General features: G+C 30.7%; 1 protein-coding gene across 1 annotated transcript in view; it reads left to right on the top strand.

Moving 5' to 3' along the window:
- The window catches only part of LOC101901730 (gustatory receptor for sugar taste 64e), a 64,383-nt gene extending 39,456 nt beyond the window's left edge, over positions 1–24,927 (top strand). The window contains exons 3-7 of the mRNA XM_059121377.1: positions 19,207–19,401; positions 21,115–21,389; positions 21,545–21,699; positions 24,439–24,601; positions 24,796–24,927. Of these exons, the coding sequence (XP_058977360.1) occupies positions 19,207–19,401; positions 21,115–21,389; positions 21,545–21,699; positions 24,439–24,601; positions 24,796–24,927 (920 nt within the window). The remainder of the gene's footprint in view (positions 1–19,206; positions 19,402–21,114; positions 21,390–21,544; positions 21,700–24,438; positions 24,602–24,795) is intronic.
- Positions 24,928–25,305: the final 378 nt, after the last annotated feature.

Here is a 25,305-nt window from a genome sequence, read left to right as displayed (position 1 = left end):
GGAGTTATGGTCATTTTAAAGTATGCTATTTTTCCTCTTTAAAAAAGTGATCACAAATTATAGCTAAAAACCCCGAAATGTCAATATTTAAGGAGTTATGGCCATTTTAAAGTATGCTATTTTTCCTCCTTAATAAACTGATCACAAATTATAGCTAAAAACCTCGAAATGTCAATATTTAAGGAGTTATGGCCATTTAAAGTATGCTATTTTTCCTCCTTAATAAACTGATCACAAATTATAGCTAAAAACCTCGAAATGTCAATATTTATGGAGTTATGGCCATTTTAAAGTATGTTTTTTTTCCTCTTTAAAAAAGTGATCACAAATTATAGCTAAAAACCCCGAAATGTCAATATTTAAGGAGTTATGGCCATTTTAAAGTATGCTATTTTTCCTCTTTACAAAAGTGATCACAAATTATAGCTAAAAACCCCGAAATGTCAATATTTAAGGAGTTATGGCCATTTTAAAGTATGCTATTTTTCCTCCTTAATAAACGTGATCACAAATTATAGCTAAAAACCCCGAAATGTCAATATTTAAGGAGTTATGGCCATTTTAAAGTATGCTATTTTCCTCTTTAAAAAAGTGATCACAAATTATAGCTAAAAACCCCGAAATGTCAATATTTAAGGAGTTATGGCCATTTTAAAGTATGCTATTTTTCCTCTTTAAAAAAGTGATCACAAATTATAGCTAAAAACCCCGAAATGTCAATATTTAAGGAGTTATGGCCATTTTAAAGTATGCTGTTTTTCCTCCTTAATAAACTGATCACAAATTATAGCTAAAAACCTCGAAATGTCAATATTTAAGGAGTTATGGCCATTTTAAAGTATGCTGTTTTTCCTCCTTAATAAACTGATCACAAATTATAGCTAAAAACCCCGAAATGTCAATATTTAAGGAGTTATGGCCATTTTAAAGTATGCTATTTTTCCTCTTTACAAAAGTGATCACAAATTATAGCTAAAAACCTCGAAATGTCAATATTTAAGGAGTTATGGCCATTTTAAAGTATGCTATTTTTCCTCCTTAATAAACGTGATCACAAATTATAGCTAAAAACCTCGAAATGTCAATATTTAAGGAGTTATGGCCATTTTAAAGTATGCTATTTTTCCTCCTTAATAAACTGATCACACATTATAGCTAAAAACCTCTAAATGTCAATATTTAAGGAGTTATGGCCATTTTAAAGTATGCTATTTTTCCTCTTTAAAAAAGTGATCAAATATTATAGCTAAAAACCCCGAAATGTCAATATTTAAGGAGTTATGGCCATTTTAAAGTATGCTATTTTTCCTCCTTAATAAACTGATCACAAATTATAGCTAAAAACCTCTAAATGTCAATATTTAAGGAGTTATGGCCATTTTAAAGTATGCTATTTTTCCTCTTTAAAAAAGTGATCACAAATTATAGCTAAAAACCCCGAAATGTCAATTTTAAGGAGTTATGGCCATTTTAAAGTATGCTATTTTTCCTCTTTAAAAAAGTGATCACAAATTATAGCTAAAAACCCCGAAATGTCAATATTTTAAGGAGTTATGGCCATTTTAAAGTATGCTATTTTTCCTCTTTAAAAAAGTGATCACAAATTATAGCAAAAAACCCAGAAATGTCAATATTTAAGGAGTTATGGCCATTTTAAAGTATCCTATTTTTCCTCCTTAATAAACTGATCACAAATTATAGCTAAAAACCCCGAAATGTCAATATTTAAGGAGTTATGGCCACTTTAAAGTATGCTATTTTTCCTCCTTAATAAACGTGATCACAAATTATAGCTAAAAACCCCGAAATGTCAATATTTAAGGAGTTATTGCCATTTTAAAGTATGCTATTTTTCCTCTTTAAAAAAGTGATCACAAATTATAGCTAAAAACCCGAAATGTCAATATTTAAGGAGTTATTGCCATTTTAAAGTATGCTATTTTTCCTCTTTACAAAAGTGATCACAAATTATAGCTAAAAACCCCGAAATGTCAATATTTAAGGAGTTATGGCCATTTTAAAGTATGCTATTTTTCCTCCTTAATAAAAGTGATCACAAATTATAGCTAAAAACCCCGAAATGTCAATATTTAAGGAGTTATGGCCATTTTAAAGTATGCTATTTTTCCTCCTTAATAAACGTGATCACAAATTATAGCTAAAAACCTCGAAATGTCAATATTTAAGGAGTTATGGCCATTTTAAAGTATGCTATTTTTCCTCCTTTAATAAACGTGATCACAAATTATAGCCTAAAAACCTCGAAATGTCAATATTTAAGGAGTTATGGCCATTTTAAAGTATGCTATTTTTCCTCTTAATAAAGCTGATCACACATTATAGCTAAAACCTCGAAATGTCAATATTTAAGGAGTTATGGCCATTTTAAAGTATGCTATTTTTCCTCTTTAAAAAAGTGATCACAAATTATAGCTAAAAACCCCGAAATGTCAATATTTAAGGAGTTATGGCCATTTTAAAGTATGCTATTTTTCCTCTTTAAAAAAGTGATCACAAATTATAGCTAAAAACCCCGAAATGTCAATATTTAAGGAGTTATGGCCATTTTAAAGTATGCTATTTTTCCTCCTTAATAAACTGATCACAAATTATAGCTAAAAACCTCGAAATGTCAATATTTAAGGAGTTATGGCCATTTTAAAGTATGCTATTTTTCCTCTTTAAAAAAGTGATCAAAATTATAGCTAAAAACCCCGAAATGTCAATATTTAAGGAGTTATGGCCATTTTAAAGTATGCTATTTTTCCTCTTTACAAAAGTGATCACAAATTATAGCTAAAAACCCCGAAATGTCAATATTTAAGGAGTTATGGCCATTTTAAAGTATGCTATTTTTCCTCTTTAAAAAAGTGATCACAAATTATAGCTAAAAACCCCGAAATGTCAATATTTAAGGAGTTATGGCCATTTAAAAGTATGCTATTTTTCCTGCCTTAAAAAGTGATCACAAATTATAGCTAAAAACCCCGAAATGTCAATATTTAAGGAGTTATGGCCATTTTAAAGTATGCTATTTTTCCTCTTTAAAAAAGTGATCACAAATTATAGCTAAAAACCCCGAAATGTCAATATTTAAGGAGTTATGGCCATTTTAAAGTATGCTATTTTTCCTCTTTAAAAAAGTGATCACAAATTATAGCTAAAAACCCCGAAATGTCAATATTTAAGGAGTTATGGCCATTTTAAAGTATGCTATTTTTCCTCTTAAAAAAGTGATCACAAATTATAGCTAAAAACCTCGAAATGTCAATATTTAAGGAGTTATGGCCATTTTAAAGTATGCTATTTTTCCTCTTTAAAAAAGTGATCACAAATTATAGCTAAAAACCTCGAAATGTCAATATTTAAGGAGTTATGGCCATTTTAAAGTATGCTATTTTTCCTCTTTAAAAAGTGATCACAAATTATAGCTAAAAACCTCGAAATGTCAATATTTAAGGAGTTATGGCCATTTTAAAGTATGCTATTTTTCCTGTCTTAAGAAGTGATCACAAATTATAGCTAAAAACCCCGAAATGTCAATATTTAAGGAGTTATGGCCATTTTAAAGTATGCTATTTTTCCTCTTTAAAAAAGTGATCACAAATTATAGCTAAAAACCCCGAAATGTCAATATTTAAGGAGTTATGGCCATTTTAAAGTATGCTATTTTTCCTCTTTAAAAAAGTGATCACAAATTATAGCTAAAAACCTCGAAATGTCAATATTTAAGGAGTTATGGCCATTTTAAAGTATGCTATTTTTCCTCTTTAAAAAAGTGATCACAAATTATAGCTAAAAACCCCGAAATGTCAATATTTAAGGAGTTATGGCCATTTTAAAGTATGCTATTTTTCCTCTTTAAAAAAGTGATCACAAATTATAGCTAAAAACCCCGAAATGTCAATATTTAAGGAGTTATGGCCATTTTAAAGTATGCTATTTTTCCTCTTTAAAAAGTGATCACAAATTATAGCTAAAAACCCCGAAATGTCAATATTTAAGGAGTTATGGCCATTTTAAAGTATGCTATTTTTCCTCTTTAAAAAAGTGATCACAAATTATAGCTAAAAACCCCGAAATGTCAATATTTAAGGAGTTATGGCCATTTTAAAGTATGCTATTTTTCCTCTTTAAAAAGTGATCACAAATTATAGCTAAAAACCCCGAAATGTCAATATTTAAGGAGTTATGGCCATTTTAAAGTATGCTATTTTTCCTCTTTAAAAAGTGATCACAAATTATAGCTAAAAACCCCGAAATGTCAATATTTAAGGAGTTATGGCCATTTTAAAGTATGCTATTTTTCCTGTCTTAAAAAGTGATCACAAATTATAGCTAAAAACCCCGAAATGTCAATATTTAAGGAGTTATGGCCATTTTAAAGTATGCTATTTTTCCTCTTTAAAAAGTGATCACAAATTATAGCTAAAAACCCCGAAATGTCAATATTTAAGGAGTTATGGCCATTTTAAAGTATGCTATTTTTCCTCTTTAAAAAGTGATCACAAATTATAGCTAAAACCCCGAAATGTCAATATTTAAGGAGTTATGGCCATTTTAAAGTATGCTATTTTCCTCTTTAAAAAAGTGATCACAAATATAGCTAAAAACCCCGAAATGTCAATATTTAAGGAGTTATGGCCATTTTAAAGTATGCTATTTTTCCTCTTTAAAAAGTGATCACAAATTATAGCTAAAAACCCCGAAATGTCAATATTTAAGGAGTTATGGCCATTTTAAAGTATGCTATTTTTCCTCTTAAAAAAGTGATCACAAATTATAGCTAAAAACCCCGAAATGTCAATATTTAAGGAGTTATGGCCATTTTAAAGTATGCTATTTTTCCTCTTTAAAAAAGTGATCACAAATTATAGCTAAAAACCCCGAAATGTCAATATTTAAGGAGTTATGGCCATTTTAAAGTATGCTATTTTTCCTCTTTAAAAAGTGATCACAAATTATAGCTAAAAACCCGAAATGTCAATATTTAAGGAGTTATGGCCATTTTAAAGTATGCTATTTTTCCTCTTTAAAAAGTGATCACAAATTATAGCTAAAAACCCCGAAATGTCAATATTTAAGGAGTTATGGCCATTTTAAAGTATGCTATTTTTCCTCTTTAAAAAGTGATCACAAATTATAGCTAAAAACCTCGAAATGTCAATATTTAAGGAGTTATGGCCATTTTAAAGTATGCTATTTTTCCTCTTAAAAAGTGATCACAAATATAGCTAAAAACCTCGAAATGTCAATATTTAAGGAGTTATGGCCATTTTAAAGTATGCTATTTTTCCTCTTTAAAAAAGTGATCACAAATATAGCTAAAAACCCCGAAATGTCAATATTTAAGGAGTTATGGCCATTTTAAAGTATGCTATTTTTCCTCTTTAAAAAAGTGATCACAAATTATAGCTAAAAACCCGAAATGTCAATATTTAAGGAGTTATGGCCATTTTAAAGTATGCTATTTTTCCTCTTTAAAAAGTGATCACAAATTATAGCTAAAAACCCCGAAATGTCAATATTTAAGGAGTTATGGCCATTTTAAAGTATGCTATTTTTCCTCTTTAAAAAGTGATCACAATTATAGCTAAAAACCCCGAAATGTCAATATTTAAGGAGTTATGGCCATTTTAAAGTATGCTATTTTTCCTCTTAAAAAAGTGATCACAAATTATAGCTAAAAACCCGAAATGTCAATATTTAAGGAGTTATGGCCATTTTAAAGTATGCTATTTTTCCTCTTTAAAAAGTGATCACAAATTATAGCTAAAAACCCTCGAAATGTCAATATTTAAGGAGTTATGGCCATTTTAAGTATGCTATTTTTCCTCTTTAAAAAAGTGATCACAAATTATAGCTAAAAACCTCGAAATGTCAATATTTAAGGAGTTATGGCCATTTTAAAGTATGCTATTTTTCCTGTCTTAAAAAGTGATCACAAATTATAGCTAAAAACCCCGAAATGTCAATATTTAAGGAGTTATGGCCATTTTAAAGTATGCTATTTTTCCTCTTTAAAAAGTGATCACAAATTATAGCTAAAAACCCCGAAATGTCATATTTAAGGAGTTATGGCCATTTTAAAGTATGCTATTTTTCCTCTTTAAAAAAGTGATCACAAATTATAGCTAAAAACCCCGAAATGTCAATATTTAAGGAGTTATGGCCATTTTAAAGTATGCTATTTTTCCTGTCTTAAAAAGTGATCACAAATTATAGCTAAAAACCCCGAAATGTCAATATTTAAGGAGTTATGGCCATTTTAAAGTATGCTATTTTTCCTCTTTAAAAAGTGATCACAAATTATAGCTAAAACCCCGAAATGTCAATATTTAAGGAGTTATGGCCATTTTAAAGTATGCTATTTTTCCTCTTTAAAAAGTGATCACAAATTATAGCTAAAAACCCCGAAATGTCAATATTTAAGGAGTTATGGCCATTTTAAAGTATGCTATTTTTCCTCTTTAAAAAGTGATCACAAATTATAGCTAAAACCCCGAAATGTCAATATTTAAGGAGTTATGGCCATTTTAAAGTATGCTATTTTTCCTCTTAAAAAAGTGATCACAAATTATAGCTAAAAACCCCGAAATGTCAATATTTAAGGAGTTATGGCCATTTTAAAGTATGCTATTTTTCCTCTTTAAAAAAGTGATCACAAATTATAGCTAAAAACCCCGAAATGTCAATATTAAGGAGTTATGGCCATTTTAAAGTATGCTATTTTTCCTCTTAAAAAAGTGATCACAAATTATAGCTAAAAACCCCGAAATGTCAATATTTAAGGAGTTATGGCCATTTTAAAGTATGCTATTTTTCCTCTTTAAAAAGTGATCACAAATATAGCTAAAAACCCCGAAATGTCAATATTTAAGGAGTTATGGCCATTTTAAAGTATGCTATTTTTCCTCTTTAAAAAAGTGATCACAAATATAGCTAAAAACCCCGAAATGTCAATATTTAAGGAGTTATGGCCATTTTAAAGTATGCTATTTTTCCTCTTTAAAAAGTGATCACAAATATAGCTAAAACCCGAAATGTCAATATTTAAGGAGTTATGGCCATTTTAAAGTATGCTATTTTTCCTCTTTAAAAAAGTGATCACAAATTATAGCTAAAAACCCCGAAATGTCAATATTTAAGGAGTTATGGCCATTTTAAAGTATGCTATTTTTCCTCTTTAAAAAAGTGATCACAAATTATAGCTAAAAACCCCGAAATGTCAATATTTAAGGAGTTATGGCCATTTTAAAGTATGCTATTTTTCCTCTTTAAAAAGTGATCACAAATATAGCTAAAAACCCCGAATGTCAATATTTAAGGAGTTATGGCCATTTTAAAGTATGCTATTTTTCCTCTTTAAAAAGTGATCACAAATATAGCTAAAAACCCCGAAATGTCAATATTTAAGGAGTTATGGCCATTTTAAAGTATGCTATTTTTCCTCTTTAAAAAGTGATCACAAATTATAGCTAAAAACCCCGAAATGTCAATATTTAAGGAGTTATGGCCATTTAAAGTATGCTATTTTTCCTCTTTAAAAAGTGATCACAAATATAGCTAAAAACCCCGAAATGTCAATATTTAAGGAGTTATGGCCATTTTAAAGTATGCTATTTTTCCTCTTTAAAAAGTGATCACAAATTATAGCTAAAAACCCCGAAATGTCAATATTTAAGGAGTTATGGCCATTTTAAAGTATGCTATTTTTCCTCTTTAAAAAGTGATCACAAATTATAGCTAAAAACCCCGAAATGTCAATATTTAAGGAGTTATGGCCATTTTAAAGTATGCTATTTTTCCTCTTTAAAAAGTGATCACAAATATAGCTAAAAACCCCGAAATGTCAATATTTAAGGAGTTATGGCCATTTTAAAGTATGCTATTTTTCCTCTTTAAAAAAGTGATCACAAATATAGCTAAAAACCCCGAAATGTCAATATTTAAGGAGTTATGGCCATTTTAAAGTATGCTATTTTTCCTCTTTAAAAAGTGATCACAAATATAGCTAAAAACCCCGAAATGTCAATATTTAAGGAGTTATGGCCATTTTAAAGTATGCTATTTTTCCTCTTTAAAAAGTGATCACAAATTATAGCTAAAAACCCCGAAATGTCAATATTTAAGGAGTTATGGCCATTTTAAAGTATGCTATTTTTCCTCTTTAAAAAAGTGATCACAAATATAGCTAAAAACCCCGAAATGTCAATATTTAAGGAGTTATGGCCATTTTAAAGTATGCTATTTTTCCTCTTTAAAAAGTGATCACAAATATAGCTAAAAACCCCGAAATGTCAATATTTAAGGAGTTATGGCCATTTTAAAGTATGCTATTTTTCCTCTTTAAAAAGTGATCACAAATAATAGCTAAAAACCCCGAAATGTCAATATTTAAGGAGTTATGGCCATTTTAAAGTATGCTATTTTTCCTCTTTAAAAAGTGATCACAAATATAGCTAAAAACCCCGAAATGTCAATATTTAAGGAGTTATGGCCATTTTAAAGTATGCTATTTTTCCTCTTTAAAAAAGTGATCACAAATATAGCTAAAAACCCCGAAATGTCAATATTTAAGGAGTTATGGCCATTTTAAAGTATGCTATTTTTCCTCTTTAAAAAAGTGATCACAAATATAGCTAAAAACCCCGAAATGTCAATATTTAAGGAGTTATGGCCATTTTAAAGTATGCTATTTTTCCTCTTTAAAAAGTGATCACAAATATAGCTAAAAACCCCGAAATGTCAATATTTAAGGAGTTATGGCCATTTTAAAGTATGCTATTTTTCCTCTTTAAAAAAGTGATCACAAATATAGCTAAAAACCCCGAAATGTCAATATTTAAGGAGTTATGGCCATTTTAAAGTATGCTATTTTTCCTCTTTAAAAAAGTGATCACAAATTATAGCTAAAAACCCCGAAATGTCAATATTTAAGGAGTTATGGCCATTTTAAAGTATGCTATTTTTCCTCTTTAAAAAGTGATCACAAATTATAGCTAAAAACCCCGAAATGTCAATATTTAAGGAGTTATGGCCATTTTAAAGTATGCTATTTTTCCTCTTTAAAAAGTGATCACAAATTATAGCTAAAAACCCCGAAATGTCAATATTTAAGGAGTTATGGCCATTTTAAAGTATGCTATTTTTCCTCTTTAAAAAGTGATCACAAATTATAGCTAAAAACCCCGAAATGTCAATATTTAAGGAGTTATGGCCATTTTAAAGTATGCTATTTTTCCTCTTTAAAAAAGTGATCACAAATTATAGCTAAAAACCCCGAAATGTCAATATTTAAGGAGTTATGGCCATTTTAAAGTATGCTATTTTTCCTCTTTAAAAAGTGATCACAAATTATAGCTAAAACCCCGAAATGTCAATATTTAAGGAGTTATGGCCATTTTAAAGTATGCTATTTTTCCTCTTTAAAAAGTGATCACAAATTATAGCTAAAAACCCCGAAATGTCAATATTTAAGGAGTTATGGCCATTTTAAAGTATGCTATTTTTCCTCTTTAAAAAGTGATCACAAATATAGCTAAAAACCCCGAAATGTCAATATTTAAGGAGTTATGGCCATTTTAAAGTATGCTATTTTTCCTCTTTAAAAAGTGATCACAAATTATAGCTAAAAACCCCGAAATGTCAATATTTAAGGAGTTATGGCCATTTTAAAGTATGCTATTTTTCCTCTTTAAAAAGTGATCACAAATTATAGCTAAAAACCCCGAAATGTCAATATTTAAGGAGTTATGGCCATTTTAAAGTATGCTATTTTTCCTCTTTAAAAAAGTGATCACAAATTATAGCTAAAAACCCCGAAATGTCAATATTTAAGGAGTTATGGCCATTTTAAAGTATGCTATTTTTCCTCTTTAAAAAGTGATCACAAATATAGCTAAAAACCCCGAAATGTCAATATTTAAGGAGTTATGGCCATTTTAAAGTATGCTATTTTTCCTCTTTAAAAAGTGATCACAAATATAGCTAAAAACCCCGAAATGTCAATATTTAAGGAGTTATGGCCATTTTAAAGTATGCTATTTTTCCTCTTTAAAAAAGTGATCACAAATTATAGCTAAAAACCCCGAAATGTCAATATTTAAGGAGTTATGGCCATTTTAAAGTATGCTATTTTTCCTCTTTAAAAAGTGATCACAAATATAGCTAAAAACCCCGAAATGTCAATATTTAAGGAGTTATGGCCATTTTAAAGTATGCTATTTTTCCTCTTTAAAAAGTGATCACAAATTATAGCTAAAAACCCCGAAATGTCAATATTAAGGAGTTATGGCCATTTTAAAGTATGCTATTTTTCCTCTTTAAAAAGTGATCACAAATATAGCTAAAAACCCCGAAATGTCAATATTTAAGGAGTTATGGCCATTTTAAAGTATGCTATTTTTCCTCTTTAAAAAGTGATCACAAATTATAGCTAAAAACCCCGAAATGTCAATATTTAAGGAGTTATGGCCATTTTAAAGTATGCTATTTTTCCTCTTTTAAAAAGTGATCACAAATATAGCTAAAAACCCCGAAATGTCAATATTTAAGGAGTTATGGCCATTTTAAAGTATGCTATTTTCCTCTTTAAAAAAGTGATCACAAATATAGCTAAAAACCCCGAAATGTCAATATTTAAGGAGTTATGGCCATTTTAAAGTATGCTATTTTTCCTCTTTAAAAAGTGATCACAAATATAGCTAAAAACCCCGAAATGTCAATATTTAAGGAGTTATGGCCATTTTAAAGTATGCTATTTTTCCTCTTTAAAAAGTGATCACAAATATAGCTAAAAACCCCGAAATGTCAATATTTAAGGAGTTATGGCCATTTTAAAGTATGCTATTTTTCCTCTTTAAAAAGTGATCACAAATAATAGCTAAAAACCCCGAAATGTCAATATTTAAGGAGTTATGGCCATTTTAAAGTATGCTATTTTTCCTCTTTTAAAAAGTGATCACAAATATAGCTAAAAACCCCGAAATGTCAATATTTAAGGAGTTATGGCCATTTTAAAGTATGCTATTTTTCCTCTTTAAAAAGTGATCACAAATATAGCTAAAAACCCCGAAATGTCAATATTTAAGGAGTTATGGCCATTTTAAAGTATGCTATTTTTCCTCTTTAAAAAGTGATCACAAATATAGCTAAAAACCCCGAAATGTCAATATTTAAGGAGTTATGGCCATTTTAAAGTATGCTATTTTTCCTCTTTAAAAAGTGATCACAAATAATAGCTAAAAACCCCGAAATGTCAATATTTAAGGAGTTATGGCCATTTTAAAGTATGCTATTTTTCCTCTTTAAAAAGTGATCACAAATAATAGCTAAAAACCCCGAAATGTCAATATTTAAGGAGTTATGGCCATTTTAAAGTATGCTATTTTTCCTCTTTAAAAAGTGATCACAAATTATAGCTAAAAACCCCGAAATGTCAATATTTAAGGAGTTATGGCCATTTTAAAGTATGCTATTTTTCCTCTTTAAAAAAGTGATCACAAATTATAGCTAAAAACCCCGAAATGTCAATATTTAAGGAGTTATGGCCATTTTAAAGTATGCTATTTTTCCTCTTTAAAAAGTGATCACAAATATAGCTAAAAACCCCGAAATGTCAATATTTAAGGAGTTATGGCCATTTTAAAGTATGCTATTTTTCCTCTTTTAAAAAGTGATCACAAATATAGCTAAAACCCCGAAATGTCAATATTTAAGGAGTTATGGCCATTTTAAAGTATGCTATTTTTCCTCTTTAAAAAGTGATCACAAATATAGCTAAAAACCCCGAAATGTCAATATTTAAGGAGTTATGGCCATTTTAAAGTATGCTATTTTTCCTCTTTAAAAAGTGATCACAAATATAGCTAAAAACCCGAAATGTCAATATTTAAGGAGTTATGGCCATTTTAAAGTATGCTATTTTTCCTCTTTAAAAAGTGATCACAAATTATAGCTAAAAACCCCGAAATGTCAATATTTAAGGAGTTATGGCCATTTTAAAGTATGCTATTTTTCCTCTTTAAAAAGTGATCACAAATATAGCTAAAAACCCCGAAATGTCAATATTTAAGGAGTTATGGCCATTTTAAAGTATGCTATTTTTCCTCTTTAAAAAGTGATCACAAATTATAGCTAAAAACCCGAAATGTCAATATTTAAGGAGTTATGGCCATTTTAAAGTATGCTATTTTTCCTCTTTAAAAAGTGATCACAAATATAGCTAAAACCCCGAAATGTCAATATTTAAGGAGTTATGGCCATTTTAAAGTATGCTATTTTTCCTCTTTAAAAAGTGATCACAAATTATAGCTAAAAACCCCGAAATGTCAATATTTAAGGAGTTATGGCCATTTTAAAGTATGCTATTTTTCCTCTTTTAAAAAGTGATCACAAATAATAGCTAAAAACCCCGAAATGTCAATATTTAAGGAGTTATGGCCATTTTAAAGTATGCTATTTTTCCTCTTTAAAAAGTGATCACAAATAATAGCTAAAAACCCCGAAATGTCAATATTTAAGGAGTTATGGCCATTTTAAAGTATGCTATTTTCCTCTTTTAAAAAGTGATCACAAATATAGCTAAAACCCCGAAATGTCAATATTTAAGGAGTTATGGCCATTTTAAAGTATGCTATTTTTCCTCTTTAAAAAGTGATCACAAATATAGCTAAAAACCCCGAAATGTCAATATTTAAGGAGTTATGGCCATTTTAAAGTATGCTATTTTTCCTCTTTAAAAAGTGATCACAAATAATAGCTAAAAACCCCGAAATGTCAATATTTAAGGAGTTATGGCCATTTTAAAGTATGCTATTTTTCCTCTTTAAAAAGTGATCACAAATATAGCTAAAAACCCCGAAATGTCAATATTTAAGGAGTTATGGCCATTTTAAAGTATGCTATTTTTCCTCTTTAAAAAGTGATCACAAATATAGCTAAAACCCCGAAATGTCAATATTTAAGGAGTTATGGCCATTTTAAAGTATGCTATTTTTCCTCTTTAAAAAGTGATCACAAATATAGCTAAAAACCCCGAAATGTCAATATTTAAGGAGTTATGGCCATTTTAAAGTATGCTATTTTTCCTCTTTAAAAAGTGATCACAAATATAGCTAAAAACCCCGAAATGTCAATATTTAAGGAGTTATGGCCATTTTAAAGTATGCTATTTTTCCTCTTTAAAAGTGATCACAAATAATAGCTAAAAACCCCGAAATGTCAATATTTAAGGAGTTATGGCCATTTTAAAGTATGCTATTTTTCCTCTTTTAAAAAGTGATCACAAATATAGCTAAAAACCCCGAAATGTCAATATTTAAGGAGTTATGGCCATTTTAAAGTATGCTATTTTTCCTCTTTTAAAAAGTGATCACAAATAATAGCTAAAAACCCCGAAATGTCAATATTTAAGGAGTTATGGCCATTTTAAAGTATGCTATTTTTCCTCTTTTAAAAAGTGATCACAAATAATAGCTAAAAACCCCGAAATGTCAATATTTAAGGAGTTATGGCCATTTTAAAGTATGCTATTTTTCCTCTTTTAAAAAGTGATCACAAATAACTAGCTAAAAACCCCGAAATGTCAATATTTAAGGAGTTATGGCCATTTTAAAGTATGCTATTTTTCCTCTTTTAAAAAGTGATCACAAATAACAGCTAAAAACCCCGAAATGTCAATATTTAAGGAGTTATGGCCATTTTAAAGTATGCTATTTTTCCTCTTTTAAAAAGTGATCACAAATAATAGCTAAAAACCCCGAAATGTCAATATTTAAGGAGTTATGGCCATTTTAAAGTATGCTATTTTTCCTCTTTAAAAAGTGATCACAAATAATAGCTAAAAACCCCGAAATGTCAATATTTAAGGAGTTATGGCCATTTTAAAGTATGCTATTTTTCCTCTTTTAAAAAGTGATCACAAATAACAGCTAAAAACCCCGAAATGTCAATATTTAAGGAGTTATGGCCATTTTAAAGTATGCTATTTTTCCTCTTTTAAAAAGTGATCACAAATAATAGCTAAAAACCCCGAAATGTCAATATTTAAGGAGTTATGGCCATTTTAAAGTATGCTATTTTTCCTCTTTTAAAAAGTGATCACAAATAACAGCTAAAAACCCCGAAATGTCAATATTTAGGGAGTTATGGCCATTTTAAAGTATGCTATTTTTCCTCTTTTAAAAAGTGATCACAAATAACAGCTAAAACCCCGAAATGTCAATATTTAAGGAGTTATGGCCATTTTAAAGTATGCTATTTTTCCTCTTTTAAAAAGTGATCACAAATAATAGCTAAAAACCCCGAAATGTCAATATTTAAGGAGTTATGGCCATTTTAAAGTATGCTATTTTTCCTCTTTTAAAAAGTGATCACAAATAATAGCTAAAAACCCCGAAATGTCAATATTTAAGGAGTTATGGCCATTTTAAAGTATGCTATTTTTCCTCTTTAAAAAGTGATCACAAATAATAGCTAAAAACCCCGAAATGTCAATATTTAGGGAGTTATGGCCATTTTAAAGTATGCTATTTTTCCTCTTTTAAAAAGTGATCACAAATAACAGCTAAAAACCCCGAAATGTCAATATTTAAGGAGTTATGGCCATTTTAAAGTATGCTATTTTTCCTCTTTTAAAAAGTGATCACAAATAACAGCTAAAACCCCGAAATGTCAATATTTAAGGAGTTATGGCCATTTTAAAGTATGCTATTTTTCCTGTTTTAAAAAGTGATCACAAATAATAGCTAAAAACCCCGAAATGTCAATATTTAAGGAGTTATGGCCATTTTAAAGTATGCTATTTTTCCTCTTTTAAAAAGTGATCACAAATAACAGCTAAAAACCCCGAAATGTCAATATTTAGGGAGTTATGGCCATTTTAAAGTATGCTATTTTTCCTCTTTTAAAAAGTGATCACAAATAACAGCTAAAACCCCGAAATGTCAATATTTAAGGAGTTATGGCCATTTTAAAGTATGCTATTTTTCCTGTTTTAAAAAGTGATCACAAATAATAGCTAAAAACCCCGAAATGTCAATATTAAGGAGTTATGGCCATTTTAAAGTATGCTATTTTTCCTCTTTTAAAAAGTGATCACAAATAACAGCTAAAAACCCCGAAATGTCAATATTTAAGGGAGTTATGGCCATTTTAAAGTATGCTATTTTTCCTCTTTTAAAAAGTGATCACAAATAACAGCTAAAAACCCCGAAATGTCAATATTTAAGGAGTTATGGCCATTTTAAAGTATGCTATTTTTCCTCTTTTAAAAAGTGATCACAAATAATAGCTAAAAACCCCGAAATGTCAATATTTAAGGAGTTATGGCCATTTTAAAGTATGCTATTTTTCCTCTTTTAAAAAGTGATCACAAATAATAGCTAAAAACCCCGAAATGTCAATATTTAAGGAGTTATGGCCATTTTAAAGTATGCTATTTTTCCTCTTTTAAAAAGTGATCACAAATAACAGCTAAAAACCCCGAAATGTCAATATTTAGGGAGTTATGGCCATTTAAAGTATGCTATTTTTCCTCTTTTAAAAAGTGATCACAAATAACAGCTAAAAACCCCGAAATGTCAATATTTAAGGAGTTATGGCCATTTTAAAGTATGCTATTTTTCCTGTTTTAAAAAGTGATCACAAATAACAGCTAAAAACCCCGAAATGTCAATATTTAAGGAGTTATGGCCATTTTAAAGTATGCTATTTTTCCTGTTTTAAAAAGTGATCACAAATAATAGCTAAAAACCCCGAAATGTCAATATTTAAGGAGTTATGGCCATTTTAAAGTATGCTATTTTTCCTGTTTAAAAAGTGATCACAAATAATAGCTAGAAACCCCGAAATGTCAATATTTAAGGAGTTATGGCCATTTTAAAGTATGCTATTTTTCCTCTTTTAAAAAGTGATCACAAATAATAGCTAAAAACCCCGAAATGTCAATATTTAAGGAGTTATGGCCATTTTAAAGTATGCTATTTTTCCTCTTTTAAAAAGTGATCACAAATAATAGCTAAAAACCCCGAAATGTCAATATTTAAGGAGTTATGGCCATTTTAAAGTATGCTATTTTTCCTCTTTTAAAAAGTGATCACAAATAACAGCTAAAAACCCCGAAATGTCAATATTTAGGGAGTTATGGCCATTTTAAAGTATGCTATTTTTCCTCTTTTAAAAAGTGATCACAAATAACAGCTAAAAACCCCGAAATGTCAATATTTAAGGAGTTATGGCCATTTTAAAGTATGCTATTTTTCCTCTTTTAAAAAGTGATCACAAATAATAGCTAAAAACCCCGAAATGTCAATATTTAAGGAGTTATGGCCATTTTAAAGTATGCTATTTTTCCTCTTTTAAAAGTGATCACAAATAATAGCTAAAAACCCCGAAATGTCAATATTTAAGGAGTTATGGCCATTTTAAAGTATGCTATTTTTCCTCTTTTAAAAAGTGATCACAAATAACAGCTAAAAACCCCGAAATGTCAATATTTAGGGAGTTATGGCCATTTTAAAGTATGCTATTTTTCCTCTTTTAAAAAGTGATCACAAATAACAGCTAAAAACCCCGAAATGTCAATATTTAAGGAGTTATGGCCATTTTAAAGTATGCTATTTTTCCTGTTTAAAAAGTGATCACAAATAACAGCTAAAAACCCCGAAATGTCAATATTTAAGGAGTTATGGCCATTTTAAAGTATGCTATTTTTCCTGTTTTAAAAAGTGATCACAAATAATAGCTAAAAACCCCGAAATGTCAATATTTAGGAGTTATGGCCATTTTAAAGTATGCTATTTTTCCTCTTTTAAAAAGTGATCACAAATAACAGCTAAAACCCCGAAATGTCAATATTTAGGGAGTTATGGCCATTTTAAAGTATGCTATTTTTCCTCTTTTAAAAAGTGATCACAAATAATAGCTAAAAACCCCGAAATGTCAATATTTAAGGAGTTATGGCCATTTTAAAGTATGCTATTTTTCCTGTTTTAAAAAGTGATCACAAATAATAGCTAAAAACCCCGAAATGTCAATATTTAAGGAGTTATGGCCATTTTAAAGTATGCTATTTTTCCTCTTTTAAAAAGTGATCACAAATAACAACTAAAAACCCCGAAATGTCAATATTAAGGAGTTATGGCCATTTTAAAGTATGCTATTTTTCCTCTTTTAAAAAGTGATCACAAATAATAGCTAAAAACCCCGAAATGTCAATATTTAAGGAGTTATGGCCATTTTAAAGTATGCTATTTTTCCTATCTAAAAAAGTGATCACAAATAATAGCTAAAAACCCCGAAATGTCAATATTTAAGGAGTTATGGCCATTTTAAAGTATGCTATTTTTCCTCTTTTAAAAAGTGATCACAAATAACAACTAAAAACCCCGAAATGTCAATATAAAGGAGTTATGGCCATTTTAAAGTATGCTATTTTTCCTCTTTTAAAAAGTGATCACAATAACAGCTAAAAACCCCGAAATGTCAATATTTAAGGAGTTATGGCCATTTTAAAGTATGCTATTTTTCCTCTTTTAAAAAGTGATCACAAATAACAGCTAAAAACCCCGAAATGTCAATATTTAGGGAGTTATGGCCATTTTAAAGTATGCTATTTTTCCTCTTTTAAAAAGTGATCACAAATAATAGCTAAAAACCCCGAAATGTCAATATTTAAGGAGTTATGGCCATTTTAAAGTATGATATTTTTCCTGTTTTAAAAAGTGATCACAAATAATAGCTAGAAACCCCGAAATGTCAATATTTAAGGAGTTAACGGCCATTTTAAAGTATGCTATTTTTCCTCTTTTAAAAAGTGATCACAAATAACAGCTAAAAACCCCGAAATGTCAATATTTAAGGAGTTATGGCCATTTTAAAGTATGCTATTTTTCCTGTTTTAAAAAGTGATCACAAATAACAGCTAAAAACCCCGAAATGTCAATATTTAAGGAGTTATGGCCATTTTAAAGTATGCTATTTTTCCTGTTTTAAAAAGTGATCACAAATAATAGCTAAAAACCCCGAAATGTCAATATTTAAGGAGTTATGGCCATTTTAAAGTATGCTATTTTTCCTCTTTTAAAAAGTGATCACAAATAATAGCTAAAAACCCCGAAATGTCAATATTAAGGAGTTATGGCCATTTTAAAGTATGCTATTTTTCCTCTTTTAAAAAGTGATCACAAATAATAGCTAAAAACCCCGAAATGTCAATATTTAAGGAGTTATGGCCATTTTAAAGTATGCTATTTTTCCTCTTTTAAAAAGTGATCACAAATAACAGCTAAAACCCCGAAATGTCAATATTAAGGAGTTATGGCCATTTTAAAGTATGCTATTTTTCCTCTTTTAAAAAGTGATCACAAATAATAGCTAAAAACCCCGAAATGTCAATATTAAGGAGTTATGGCCATTTTAAAGTATGCTTTTTTTCCTCTTTTAAAAAGTGATCGCAAATAATAGCTAAAAACCCCGAAATGTCAATATTTAAGGAGTTATGGCCATTTTAAATATTCAGAGAAAATCTGTCATAGCATTGCTTAAAATTTCCCTACATCGTTAATTCTCCTGTTCGGATTACAAATATTTTCATAAATAAATGGGAATTTTCGAATCCTCCCCACCACCACTATCGAAAGTGATCTCCAATTAGCGGCGCCCAAGTGACATATGCGATTTCAATTTGTCGCATATGTTAAGTACAAATTGTTTTCTTTTCCCACAAAAACTCCTTGAGATTATGTTTTTTTTTTCCTAGAATCGAGAATTATTTCCCAGTGTTTCCAGCGTTTCCATAAAATAAATCAAACTCATACCGATGGCAAAAAATCCCGCCATTAATGAAAGAAAACCGAAAAAAAGAAATCTTGAAGTCTAAGCAAATATTGCAACATTGTCACATTGCCATGAAAATATCTCAAGATTTATTTGCTCTGTGTTGTTGCTTCGGAATCCTGTTGTTACATTGTTTGCCGAGCATTTGCCTGTGGCTTATATCGTGAACGCGTTTTTTTTTTCTTCTTGCCTCAGCATCCTATTTTCGGCTTATTTATTTTTGGGCTCATTTTCTTGCCACCACAACGCAGTGGGTGGGTGTTGGAGGGATAAACTTTTTTTCTTGTTATTTCTGTGTTGAAATTTCATTATTGCTTTGTTCCTCTGTTCCTCCTTCATCTCCTTTGCTGTTGTCTCTATTTTCAGAGGGTATCATGTTTTATACGTCGATATTTTTGATTGCCATCATTTTCTTTCGCATTGCTGGTAAATGGCCAGATTTAATGCAACAATGGCAACAAGTGGAGAGGGCACTGCCGCCACAGGCCTCGGAAAGGGAACGCTCATGGCTATCGCATCGCATAAAGATGGTAATGCTGGTGGCGGTCACTTGTTCCCTGGGTAAGTTAACAACAATAAAAGAAACTAAGGGGTGGGTGGGGGAGAGAGAAAAGGATGTCCATTCCGATTTGTGGGTGGGGTCACTTCATGTCTTACTGCGAGATTTATTTTGCAATAAAATTTAGAAATGGAAGGTTTTTGTATGGCAATTTCAGGGGATTTTCGATCCGGTTGCGTGTTGAATGCTGCTAATTTTAGAAAAATATTTATGGTCAGTGAATATTTCTGGGTCTGTGAAGGTTAAAACATTTAAAGGGTTGGAGCACTAGGGTGATAGAGGAAAAAGAGTGTTTGAACAAGAATTAAGAAGACTTAGAATAGAGGCCTTCTATAGCATGGCAGACCTAGAGGTATTTTAAAAATTTTAGAAGACTTAGGGGTCTTCTATAGAGCATAGAAGATCTAGGGGTCTTCTGTGGAGCCTAGAATACCTATGGGTCTTCCATGGAGCCTAGAAGACCTAAAGGTCTTCCGTGGAGCCTAGAAGACCTAGAGGTCTTCTGTGGAGCCTAGAAGACCTAGAGGTCTTCTGTGGAGCATATGGATCCTAGGGGTCTTCTGTGGAGCCTAGAAGACTTACAGGTCTTCTAGGGAGTCCAGAATATCTACAGGTCTTCTAGGGAGTCCAGAATACCTACAGGTCTTCTAGGGAGTCCAGAAGACCTGCAGGTCTTCTAGAGAGTCCAGAAGACATAGAGGTCTTCTAGAGAGTCCAGAAGACCTAGAGGTCTTCTAGAGAGTCCAGAAGACCTAGAGGTCTTCTAGAGAGTCCAGAAGACCTAGGGGTCTTCTAGAGTGTCCACAAGACCTAGAGGTTTTCTAGGGAGTCTAGAAGACCTAGAAGTCTTCTAAAAGGTCTAAAAGTCCGCTAGGTTTTCCATGGAGTATTGAAAGCTAGAGGTATTCAAAACCTAGAGGTTTTCTATGGTGTCTAGAAGACCTGGAGTTCTTCTATGGTGTCTAGAAGACCTGGAGGTCTTCTGTTGTGTCTAGAAGACCTGGAGGTCTTCTATGGTGTTTAGAAGACCTGAAGGTCTTCTGTGGTGTCTAGAAGACCTGGAGGTCTTCTATGGTGTCTGGAATACCTGGAGGTCTTCTATGGTGTCTGGAAGACCTGGAGGTCTTCTATGGTGTCTGGAAGACCTGGAGGTCTTCTATGGTGTCTAGAAGACCTGGAGGTCTTCTATGGTGTCTAGAAGACCTGGAGGTCTTCTATGGTGTCTATGGAAGACCTGAAAGACTTCTCTGGAGGTTTTCTATGGATTATAGAAGATTTGGAGGTCTAGAAGACCTGTAGGTCTTCTATGGTGTCTAGAAGACCTGTAGGTCTTCTATGGTGTCTAGAAGACCTTCTATGGTGTCTAGAAGACCTGTAGGCCTTCTATGGTGTCTAGAAGACCTGTAGGTCTTCTATGGTTTCTAGAAGACCTGGATGTCTTCTCTGAATTAATGAAGACCTGGAAGACTTCTCTGGAGGTTTTCTATGGATTATAGAAGATTTGGAGGTCGTCTACGGATTATAGAAGACATGGAGGTCTTCTATGGGTTATAGAAGACCTAGAGGTTTTCCATGGGGTATAGAAGACCTATATAATGCAGAAATTCTCCTTACCTTTCTTCTCTCTCTCTCTCACCCCCTCTCTCTCTCTTTTTTTTCTCTCATTTTTATATATTCATTTTTTTGTAATTATCTTTTTATTTCCTTTTTAATAGCGGAACATATTCTCAGCATGCTGACCATTATCTATTATGTCAATCGCTGTCCCCGCTTCCAGAATCAGCCGTTGAATAGCTTTCTCTTTACGAATTTCAGCCAATTCTTTTATTTCTTTGAATACACCACCTTTGCGGGCATTTGCGGCAAGGTCATCAATATCCTGTCGACATTTGCCTGGAGTTTCAACGATGTCTTTGTGATGTGTCTCTGTGTGTCCATGACGGCCAAGTTTCGACAGTTAAATGATTACATGGCGAAATATTCGAAAAAGGTTTGAAGAAAAAAGAGTCCTGAGTTAAACAAAAACATATTTCAAATGTCTTTTGGGTTGCGTTTTTTTTTTTTGTTTTGTTTCTTTTTTGTTTGTTTTATTAACTAATAGCATTTTGTATTGACCTTTTTTTGTCTTCTCCACGAATTCGGCAGCCCACAACTCGTTCATTTTGGATTGAGAGACGCAAGACCTATCGGATGCTCTGTCATTTGTGCGAAGCTGTGGATGACACCATTGCTGTGGCGACCCTTTTGTGTCTGACAAATAATCTATATTTTATTTGTAATAAAATTCTAAAAAGTTTACAGTAAGTTTATTTTGTTCAAAAACACATACACATACATACCCAAACACAAATAACTCTTTCGGTATTAGGGGTATGAAAAAATACAAATCGGAAAAAGGTGTGATTTTTTTTTAAATCCACGAATTTTGGCCCCTGTGGTCCTTGTAAAAATACTCTTTAAGCAATTTTTGTGGCTCCAACAGATCTATGGTCCTTATTAGTCCTCAAACAAATATTGTTTAAAAATTGTCCTTGAAAAATATTATTTAAACAATTTTTGTTGCTCTTATAGTCCAAAGGTCCTTATTAGTCCTTGAAAAAGTATTCCTTAAATGCAGGCTGATTTGGTCCTTGAAAAAATATTTTTTTAAGAACATTTTTTCAAGGACTAATAAGGACCTTTGGACTATAACAGCCACAAAAATTGTTTTAATAATATTTTTCAAGGACCATAGGAACCGCAATTCCTGGATTTTCCTTCTCCTTGAAAAATATTTTTTTTTTAATTTTTTTAAATATTTTTTCAAGGACCAAATCAGCTGCATTTTTTTGAGAATATTTTTTCAAGGACTAATAAGGACCTTTGGACTATAACAGCCACAAAAATTGTTTTAATAATATTTTTCAAGGACCATAGGAACCGCAATTCCTGGATTTTCCTTGTCCTTGATAAAATATGTTTTTTTAATTTTTTTAAATATATTTTCAAGGACCAAATCAGCTGCATTTTTTTAAGAATATACTTTCAAGGACTAATAAGGACCTTTAGATTAGTTTATAATATAACATTATTATAATATTTATATTTTTTTTAAATTTTTTAAAATATTTTTTCAAAGACCAAATCAGCTGATTTTTTTTAAGAAAATTTTTTCAAGGACTAATAAGGACCTTTGGCCTATAACAGCCACAAAAATTGTTTTAATAATATTTTTCAAGGACCATAGGAACCGCAATTCCTGGATTTTCCTTGTCCTTGATAAAATATGTTTTTTTAATTTTTTTAAATATATTTTCAAGGACCAAATCAGCTGCATTTTTTTTAAGAATATATTTTCAAGGACTAATAAGGACCTTTAGACTACAACAGCCACAAAATTGTTTTAATAATATTTTTCAAGGACCATAGGAACCGCAATTCCTGGATTTTCCTTGTCCTTGAAAAAATATTTTTTTTAAATTTTTTTAAATATATTTTCAAGGACCAAATCAGCTGCATTTTTTTAAGAATGTATTTTCAAGGACTAATTGGGACCTTTAGACTACAACAGCCACAAAAATTGTTTTAATAATATTTTCAAAGACCATAGGAACCGCAATTCCTGGATTTTCCTTCTCCTTGAAAAAATATTTTTTTTAAATATATTTTTTTAAAATATTTTTTCAAGGACCAAATCAGCTGCATTTTTTTAAGAATATTTTTTCCTTTGGACTATAACAGCCACAAAAATTGTTTTAATAATATTTTTCAAGGACCATAGGAACCGCAATTCCTGGATTTTCCTTGTCCTTGATAAAATATTTTTTTTTAATTTTTTTAAATATATTTTCAAGGACCAAATCAGCTGCATTTTTTTTTAAGAATATATTTTCAAGGACTAATAAGGACCTTTAGACTACAACAGCCACAAAAATTGTTTTAATAATATTTTTCAAGGACCATAGGAACCGCAATTCCTGGATTTTCCTTCTTCTTGAAAAAATATTTTTTTTAAATATATTTTTTTAAAATATTTTTTCAAGGACCAAATCAGCTGCATTTTTTTAAGAATATTTTTTCCTTTGGACTATAACAGCCACAAAAATTGTTTTAATAATATTTTTCAAGGACCATAGGAACCGCAATTCCTGGATTTTCCTTGTCCTTGAAAAAAATATTTTTTTTTAAATATTTCTTTTTTTATTTTTTTTTAAATATTTTTTCAAGGACCAAATCAGCTGCATTTTTTTTAAGAATATTTTTTCAAGGACTAATAAAGACCTTTGGACTATAACAGCCACAAAAATTGTTTTAATAATATTTTTCAAGGACCATAGGAACCGCAATTCCTGGATTTTCCTTGTCCTTGAAAAAAATATTTTTTTTTTAAATATTTCTTTTTTTATTTTTTTTTAAATATTTTTTCAAGGACCAAATCAGCTGCATTTTTTTAAGAATATTTTTTCAAGGACTAATAAGGACCTTTGGACTATAACAGCCACAAAAATTGTTTTCATAATATTTTTCAAGGACTATAGGAACCGCAATTCCTGGATTTTCCTTGCCCTTGAAAAAATATTTTTTTTGAATTTTTTAAAATATTTTTTCAAGGACCAAATCAGCTGCATTTTTTTAAGAATATTTTTTCAAGGACTAATAAGGACCTTTCGACTATAACAGCCACAAAAATTGTTTTCATAATATTTTTCAAGGACCATAGGAACCACAATATCTGGATTTTAGGGATATTTTTTCCAGTACTTACACCCAATATAATCGTATCTCCCTTTTTTTTCTCAGTTGTCCCACATTATAGGCCTTTCTCATTTTCGAGGAGATTTTGCCATTGTTTTTAAATAAAAAAAAATCTTTTAGACATTTCAATTTATTTATTCCCTTCTTTTTTTCCTTTCCCTTGTCTCTTATTTCCCACCACGCACTGTGATCAACGATAACGACAACTGCCACAACCTAAATTCCAAACGACTTCGGCAACACCCATGGCTGGCGGATGGCTATTCCAAAATCAAACAATCTCGAAAAAAAAAAAAAAACAAAAGAAAGAAGCCATCCATCGCCCACACTCTCTACTTTTGGTATTCATTGATTTTTGTGATATTTCGCACCTTTTTGTTTGCCCTGTTTGCGGCAGCCGTTCATGATGAATCGAAACGTCCTCTGGTCATATTTCGTAATGTCAAAAGGGAATATTGGTGTTCGGAGGTAAGTCATAAAAGCGACAGCAACAAAACAACAACAATAATATATTGTAAGCAACAGTTAAATGGTATCTGGTGTTTGTTTGTCGACTTTTGTTGGAGTCAATAATTGTCACACGTGTATCGGCCCCAACCCCAATACGTGGAGAAAATTTTTGGGAAATTGGATTAGATTTTTTTTGCCACCCCAATTCTCAGTCTCCCCGAAAAAGCAATTTTTGCTACCGCAATTTTTCAAAATATAAGGTCTCATTTTTATGGACACGAGCAGCGATAATAAATTGCCATCTGTTGTCGGGTTGGAAAAGTCAATATGGTTTGGAAACTTAAAGTGTTTTTGTGTAGGATAATTTTCATGGAAATCGAAGTGATGGAGTCGTATAAGGCTTGTGTTTTTCAAAATTAAACATAACAAAAAATATAAAGGGTGGAGAGAATGTTTATAGAGCAACTGGAAGGAGTCCATTCTGACAAGCTGGAGAGAGTGAATTTCTTTACATGTGCAATATGAAGTCGCTATAGACGGAGAGATGTCCGAAGTTCGTCTTTATAGGTCGGCTCTACAAACGAGCCGGAGCATAAGGAGTTCTTTATTATAGACAAGCCGGAGGAGTTTTCTCTATAGACGAGCTGTAGGTGGTGGAGTATAGAAGACCCAGGGTCTTCATTGTAGTATAGAAGACTTAGAGGTCTTCTACAGAGTCCAGA

The sequence above is a fragment of the Musca domestica genome, unplaced genomic scaffold (assembly GCF_030504385.1).
Source record: "Musca domestica strain aabys unplaced genomic scaffold, Musca_domestica.polishedcontigs.V.1.1 19, whole genome shotgun sequence".
Taxonomy (NCBI): Eukaryota; Metazoa; Arthropoda; class Insecta; order Diptera; family Muscidae; genus Musca; species Musca domestica.
The sequence above is the reverse complement of the archived record's forward strand: the minus strand, read 5'-3'. Positions and strand labels throughout refer to the sequence as shown.